The following is an 8,149-nucleotide window of genomic DNA, read 5'->3' as shown; positions in this document are numbered from 1 at the left end:
AGCTTCCCATAACTGGCCTTGAGCAAACATTAGGTGTCTTGCCCCATGAAAAACTCCTAGTACCACAATGTGGTAGGCAGGATGTTCATGTAGGTGCCACTCTACTCTCCTCTTGTAAAGTTTTCTAGGACCACCTTTAGGTTATGATCTCATTTTTTGTCACTTTAAAGGCTACCCTCAAATCCTATGAAAACTAAGTTCCACCATAAGTGCGTGTTTGGCCTTCATTGGTTGTCAGCATTTTTTTGTACGTTGCTAGCTTCTTTCCTCTTTCCTTGCGTTGTATTAAAGCACTTGGAATCAAAAGGAACCATATTAATAAATCGAGGAACGCATCATGAAATCCTAAACCACAAGCTCTCTCTCTCTCTCACACACACACACACACGATTCTTGCACTTAATGTCACAGAGCACCTTAATCATCCCTTGTCATCCACATCCAGATTATCATCAACCTTCCCTGACTTTACAAAGCAACAAAAAAATCCTCTCTTACGAAGTGCACACACAACCTTCTTTCGAAACCATCGACTAATACACTCAAAACTTCCCCATGCATACCTACACAAATCCAGGAAGAAAAAAGCCCAGATTCACCTAAAGTGGAACGTGGGAATTGTAAATTCAAGGATTTCATCCACAAGACATAGAATTTACATCCCCGCTAGGGTCGTCATTGCTCCAGAATGCACAATTCGACAGTCGTTCCCTTACCAAAAGGAATCTGTGATAACAAAGGAAAAGGCAACCACAAGGTATCTGCTGTGTATGGCTAGTGAAACATAGGAATGCCTTTTCAGGCAAACATAATAACAACACCTTTAGGATCTTACCATGAAAAACTTTTTGTGATCTGCCTGAAGCATTTTTAGCAGCTTTGATAAAAGTTTGATGTGTGGATTCAAAACAAAAATTTAAAATGTTATCCATCACCCGTTATACAAGCAAATTATCCAGACCAAAACAAGAATCCAACTCCCAATGCTGCTCTGTTATGGACATGGTGTTGGCAAACTGCATCAATGATGCGCCTGCAACATGCAACAAAGAAAAAGAAACTGAGACTTAACATTGGCTACCGAAAACACTCTTGCTCAATTGTGCAAGTCTTGACAAAATCAAAGCTTAAACCTAGCAATATTTACCCTTGACTTGTCTTAAGCAAGTGAAGTATTAGATGGAGACAATTCCCCTTCGAAAACCATGTAAAGATCTACATAACACCTCATGTAGTGATGTGTTTTAAGAGATTGGAAGTGGGTGCTTTGAAGTGTCTGTATAGTTTGGTAAAGAGAACTCAGAAAGGACGTCTACTCACCTCATATACTAATGTGTTTTAAGAGATTGGATGTAGGTGTTTTGAAGTGTCTGTATAGTTTGGTAAAGAGAACTTAGAAAGGACATCTATTCACCATACGGCATAGACAATATTTACTTACAATCGTTGACTCAAAAACAACATACCTTTTTCTTTCCCTTTCTTGGGTTGTGTTCTTGTGTGCATCGACGTGTGCACGTGCAAGCAGGAGCAGTTTACCCAAGCCTGCATGCAAACCTACAACCCTGTATATGTTCACTTTCACACAGGTAGAATGTTCTAATTTTAAATTTTCTTTCGATGCGCATGCAAGCATGCATTTGTGTGTGTTGTTACAGGGCCTTAGTTGGGGGTTGGCAATCCTTTGTTGGAGATTTGTGTCAGCACAAGACAGAGGTCATTAGCATATTTATCTGCCTATTTTGGCCTTGGATATGAACTTTCGTCTACTTTGTACTTTATTAGGTCTTTTGACCATTTTGGCCCACTTATTAGTTGGGCGGCCCATCTATTTGAGCAGGCACCTCTATTAAATAGGTACATGTCGCAGCAAGAGTTTCACCTCCTGTCTGGAAGGAGCAGATTAGGGGGTGGGGGCTGTTTTGTGGCTGTGCCAAGCAAGATGTACCTTTGTGGTTGCGCATCCCATGTGTGAGCCCACTTGATAGGCTGGCATGAGGTAGGACCCCTGTTCCTAGGTCTTTACGGGGTTAGCGAGAGGCCAAGGGCCAAGGGCCTTTGAATATCACCTGAGGGCCTCTTCTCTAGCATTCTCGCAGGAGCGGAAGTAAAGCAAGAGCCTCAGGCTGTTGTACTGAGTTCAAGCAATATAAAGGAATACCGAAAGGGGCGCCAAGGTTTGGGGCCAGTGCTCTCTCTGGGTGGAACTCCGCCACTCCCCGTCCCATGTGTCGTGTATCTCTTTCAGTTCAATGTTATTTGAAGTGCTTAAAGTTGTTTAGTCTGTTCTTTTCCGTTGAAACATGATGCCCGTTCCCGTTAAGCAGATTCCCAGTGGAGGTGCTCCTTGCTGCCAGCGCTGGTGAAACTGTGAGGCTGAGAGAGAGTGTGGGCTGCTTTTATAGGCACCCGTGCTGTTATGTCCCGCTCACAAGAGAGGGGATCTAGCCCAGACGCTGTCGAGATGGGCGTACAGTGGCCGGACGGACGTAGTGTGAACCCGACCAGTGTGGCCGGCCATTATTATACAAGGGAGGCCAAGGCCTCATTTGCAGTTATCGACCCCCACTGGCAGAGTGTCAATGGTTAGCCCGCGAGGCTAGCAGTGCGCGAGGTCGCCTCGAGGTGAAGCCGGGTGGTTTGGGACGCTCGGTCTTACAGGTGCACGTCTACGTCCTCGGACGCTGGCCCCAGCACAGGGGAGCTGCCGGATGGTGGCTATGGTCAGGTGGTTCGTCCGACGCATGTCTGTAGGCAGTCCGTGTAGCCGGGAGATCCACTCCCTGCGTTTGTTTCATGGTATCAAAGCTAGCTTGGCTACGGAATGGACCATGTGCACACCTACGCGCTGATTAGAGTCGGATAATTACTGTTTCATGCAAGTTTTGATGAAATAACTGTTTAACTGATTATTTTCTTCTCATGAGCATGTTTGCAGGCGAAGTTTAATGTGCTTCTCGCTGATTTTTGACAAAATTCAGTAATTTAGTAGGCGGAAGTTCTGAAAATTAGTGGAATTTTATTGCTTTTGCTGATTTTTTATGAAAATCAGTGATTTATTTATTTATTTGCTGACATTAGACTAAATTCAGCGAACAAAAGTTTTAATCTTTCTCTGTACTCCTCTTTTGTGTAAAATAGAGAGAGAGAGAGAGAGAGAGAGAGAGAGAGAGAGAGAGAGAGAGAGAGAGACCACCTTTAGGTTAGGATCTCATTTTTTGTCACTTTAAAAGCTACCCTTAAACCCTATGAAACCTATGTGCCACCATGAGTGCGTGTTTGCCCTTCATTGGTTGTTAGCATTTTTTGTACGAAGGTCATTAGCATAGTTATCTGCCTATTTTGGCCTTGGATATGAATTTTCGTCTACTTTGTACTTTATTAGGCCTTTTGACCATTTTGGCCCACTTATTAGTTGGGCAGCCCATCTATTTGAACAGGCACCTCTATTAAAAGGGTACATGTCGCAGCAAGAGTTTCACCTCCTGTCTGGAAGGAGCAGATTAGGGGGTGGGGGCTGTTTTGTGGCTATGCCAATAGATGTACCTTTGTGGTTGCGCATCCCATGTGTGAGCCCACTCAGTAGGCTGGCATGAGGTAGGACCCCTGTTCCTAGGTCTTTGCGGGGTTAGCGAGAGGCCAAGGGCCTTTGAATATCACCTGAGGGCCTCTTCTCTAGCATTCTCGCAGGAGCGGAAGCAAAGCAAGAGCCTCAGGCTGTCGTACTGAGTTCAAGCAATATAAAGAAATACCGAAAGGGGCGCCAAGGTTTGGGGCCAGTGCTCTCTCCGGGTGGAACTCCGCCACTCCCCGTCTCATGTGTCGTGTATCTCTTTCAGTTCAGTGTTATTTGAAGTGCTTAAAGTTGTTCAGTCTGTTCTTTTCCGTTGGAACATGATGCCTGTTCCCGTTACAACAGATTCCCAATGGAGGTGCTCCTTGCTGCCTGCGCTGGTGAAACTGTGAGGCTGAGAGAGTGTGGGCTGCTTTTATAGGCACCCGTGCTATTATGTCCCGCTCACAAGAGAGGGGATCTAGCCCAGACGCCGTCGGGATGGGCGTCCAGTGTCTGGGCGGACGTAGTGTGAACCCGGCCAGTGTGGCCGGCCATTATTATAAAAGGGAGGCCAAGGCCTCATTTGCAGTTATCGACCCCACTGAAAGAGTGTCAGTGGTTAGCCCGCGAGGTCACCTCGAGGGGGTGAAGCCGGGTGGTATGGGACGCTCGGTCTTACAGGTGCACGTCTACGTCTTCGGACGCTGGCCCCAACACAGGGGAGCTACCGGATGGTGGCTGTGGTCGGGTGGTTCGTCCGACGCATGTCTGTAGGCGATCTGTGTAGCCGGGAGATCCACTCCCTACGTTTGTTTCATGGTATCAGAGCCGGCTTTGGCTACGGAATGGACCGTGTGCACACCTACGGGCTGATTAGAGTCGGATAATTCCTGTTTTATGCAAGTTTTGATGAAATAACTATTTAACTGATTATTTTCTTCTCATGAGCATGTTTGCAGGTGAAGTTTAATGTGCTTCTCGCTGATTTTTGACAAAATTCAGCAATTTAGCAAGCGGAACTGCTGAAAATCGGTGGATTTTTTTTGTTTTGCTGATTTTTTATGAAAATTAGTGATTTATTTATTTGCTGACTTTAGACTAAATTCAGCGAACAAAAGTTTTAATCTTTCTCTGTACTCCTCTACGTGTAAAATACACAGAGAGAGAGAGAGAGAGAGAGAGAGAGAGAGAGAGAGAGAGAGAGACCTCTCTCTGTGTGCTTATTTGCATCTGCAGGGAACAATAGAAGAGAGAGAGAGTGTTTGAATCCTTGCACTGCAAAAGAGGAGAGAGAGTGTTTGCCCAAGAGGAGAGAGAGAAAGCCAGCGTGGCCTTTCTCACGTGGTTTCCACAAGTGGGCACACGCCCAAATCGATCTCTCCCTCCTCCCACGCGTCAACTGCTCACTCTCGCTTGCGTTCGATTCCCCTCTCTCCACGCGCTCGTAAGCGCTGGCCGCTCGTTGATTTTTTTTAACGCTATATGGTGGGTTGTGTTCTTAATTTATTAAGTGGCCCTTTTGTTTTAACACGGCCTCCTCTGGTTGCACACAGCCTGATCATAAGCATTCCCATCAGCAAGGCTTCATCGCCAACAGTTTCCAGCACTTGGCGTTTTCAGCCACAGCATCATCGCCAAGTCTTCTCAGCCCTAGAGTTTTTCATCCAAGCACCTATCGCCACAGATCTCAGCCCTTTGGCGTTTTCAGCAGGCCATTGTCGCCCTCTTTCCCTAGCATTTTCAGCCTCACAACAACAGCAGAATTTCAGCAATAAAGACTAGCAAACCAGCGTTTTTTCCATAGCGTTTTCAGCAGTAGCAGATTTCAGCCCCTGGCGTTTTGGACAGCAGGACAACAGCATTAGTTTTCAGCCCTTAGATCGGTCTCGTCATCCCCATCGTCGTCATCGATCTAGCCTAGACTTGCATCAATCACATGCATCCACTTTGTACCAGTTTGTGCAATCAATCGTAGACCACTCTCGCCAACGTGAGAGTGGGGCCTTCGGAGGAGGGTTTTACGTCTCTGGTGTTGTATTCTCTTCTCTCTCTATCTCTCAGTCTCATACACTTTCACACACAGTGTCCATTCACTTGTTTGTGATAATTGCACTCTCTCATTAAGAACGAAAGGCTCTCCCTTCCATAAGAAAAAAAGGAACCTTGAGCACAGTACGGAGCACTCATCTTGAGAAAGAACAACATTCATTCCGCTGCACCTTACATTGGTATCAGAGCTTTGGCAGTGTTCTGTATCATTCAAGAAAAGAACCACAAGAATTTTTTTTGCTTGTTACAGTCGCACGAACCCAAGTTCGCTTGGGCGTGTAGATTCCTAATCGTGTTTTTGAAGAGTGATAGGAATCCCAGGAAAGAAGGGCTTGTCCAGCCTCCCCTTTTCACTCATTGAGAGCGGACCGTGCACTTAGCAGCCGGCCAATCGACGTGAGGTGGGAAAAAGCAACCTCGGTGTGAGCGCAAGGCCGCCAAGGGGTGCGCCCGCAAAAAAGAGCAGAACTCGGGTGAAGAGAAGATCCTTCTCTAACACAGATTGCAAGCTAAAGAAGAACCTCAAGAACCTCAAGACCCGCAAGAACCCCAAGTTCCTCGTGAACTTAAGAACCCAAGACCACAAGAACCCACGACTTCAGTGGATGGTCATCACTCGAAGCGGAATGGATACTTTGCATGAAGGTGATGAGCATGGAGTTGGCGACGAAGAATTTTCCCCACCAGGAGGTTTTTCCGACTCTCCCCCTTCCCCATCTACGCCAAGGATTGCACTAACTCCTATGGAGAAGTTGGAGCAGTTGTTTATGGAAAAGAAAGTTAGAACGCAAAGAAAGAAAAGCAGAAAGAGAAGCAGAAAGAAAGGCCTACGAAGAAAGCATGGCAGCCATAGATCATGACTACGAAGAAAGCATGGCAGCCATAGAGCGTAAGTACGACTTGGAAGCCAAAGAAAGTCAAGCCTAATTGGATCGCGAGAACAAAGAAAGAGAAGCAAAATTTGATCGCGAGAACAAAGAAAGACAAGCAACATTTGATCGCGAGAACAAAGCAAGACAAGCAATGAACGACTGACACATGAAAGAAATGTTGAGACTCTTTTCTCAAGTTCAGGCACAAATGCAAGAGATTCGGAAAAAGGAGACTCTCTCAGTCTCTTCTTCTTCAAAGCATGACACATAGGATTTGCATGATGATACGCATGATGATTTGAATGATAATGATGAGCATGTTGATTTGGATGACAATGACAAGCATGACGATTTGCATGATCAAGATGTGATTTCTCACAAGCATGATGATTTGCATGAAGAAGATGTGATTGTTCACAAGAAGGATGAGTTAGTGAATGCTTTTTCTAGCGAAGCTAACCTCGTTGCAGATTCGATCAATCACGAAGAATCGACCTTGGCTTTCGAATCGAGGTCCACAAAACCCCCACAGGAAGATTCGATCGATCATGAAGAACCAATCTTGGCTCTCGAGCCTAGGTCTAATGAACCCTCACAAGAAGTATTATGTGTTCGCATGATTAGTACACACGCATTGTACAAGTGTTTCATTCGTGATCGTTTCCTGTATTTTAGTCAACGTCTTTATGTGATCCCTTCTCCTAGGCATGACATATTGTACGTTGAGCACGTTTCACTCATGAATGAGCACAAACGTATGCGGATTTTTCATGAAGAGCTGAAAAGTATGCATTCACGGAAGTCACATTCCATGTCTCTTCCTTGGCACGACACAATTGTAGAAAGAGCACATGACAGTATGAGCACCAAGCATGGGCATTTCCATTGTGAATTGCCACACTCATGAATGAGCACAAACGTATGCGGATTTTTCATGAAGAGCTGAAAAGTATGCATTCACGGAAGTCACATTCCATGTCTCTTCCTTGGCACGACACAGTTGTAGAAAGAACACATGACAGTATGAGCACCAAGCATGGGCATTTCCATTGTGAATTGCCACAATTGATTGCTTTAGATCAAAAGAGAAAGTTTCGATCTCATTGTTTGCGTGTATGTGGTGAACGGTTTGGCACTCCGTCTCGTTGTTCATCTACATTGCATGCACAGTCTTTTAGGAAGACAAGATTTTTTCCACTCATTTTACATGGAATAGTATGTTCATGGTTTTGTGTTGGAAATGGTTTCAAGAATTTTCAACCATGGAGATTCTTGAAGAAGAAAGAAGCATGACTCTCGACAAAGTTGAAGCATTGAAGGAGCCACAAAAGACTTTGTGTCGCTTTCGACGCGGTCCAAAGAAGCAAGCGTTGCAGACCTTTATGAAGTTCAAGCACCGCACGACCCACACATCCAACCCTATGTGTCCGTGGACAAGCTACAACACGACAAGGGTTCCGTCAGTCCAGTCAGTCTAGATTAGAAGTGATCTGGCACTTTTTGTGAGTCTGTTCACAGACCGTGCATGACCAGTCACTTAGTGTAGATGCATATCATCTGGTTGCACACAGCATGATCATAAGCATTCCCATCAGAATCCTTTAGGGGATTTTTCCAATGCATTTAACCTATTTTCCCTATTTTTGACATTTTTCACTTACTAATTTAAGTG

The 8,149-nt window shown here is 45.2% G+C and overlaps 1 protein-coding gene and 1 long non-coding RNA gene across 2 annotated transcripts in view; both read right to left on the bottom strand.

Moving 5' to 3' along the window:
- Window positions 1-576: 576 nt before the first annotated feature.
- LOC147443738 (NADH dehydrogenase [ubiquinone] 1 beta subcomplex subunit 2-like) overlaps window positions 577-8,149 on the bottom strand; it is a 32,131-nt gene continuing 24,558 nt past the window's right edge. The window contains exon 4 of the mRNA XM_086526535.1: window positions 577-1,033. Coding sequence (XP_086382661.1) covers window positions 1,022-1,033 — 12 coding nt within the window. The 3' untranslated portion in view covers window positions 577-1,021. The remainder of the gene's footprint in view (window positions 1,034-8,149) is intronic.
- Window positions 1,061-2,871, bottom strand: LOC147443739 (uncharacterized). Its single transcript, XR_015189980.1, has 3 exons — window positions 1,467-2,871; window positions 1,321-1,370; window positions 1,061-1,215 (listed from the first exon to the last, which is right to left on the bottom strand). It is a non-coding gene; the product is annotated as an uncharacterized LOC147443739 (long non-coding RNA).

This window comes from Adiantum capillus-veneris, chromosome 13, assembly GCF_014529385.1.
Source record: "Adiantum capillus-veneris isolate H3 chromosome 13, ASM1452938v2, whole genome shotgun sequence".
Taxonomy (NCBI): Eukaryota; Viridiplantae; Streptophyta; class Polypodiopsida; order Polypodiales; family Pteridaceae; genus Adiantum; species Adiantum capillus-veneris.
This window is presented reverse-complemented; position numbering and strand designations above follow the sequence as displayed.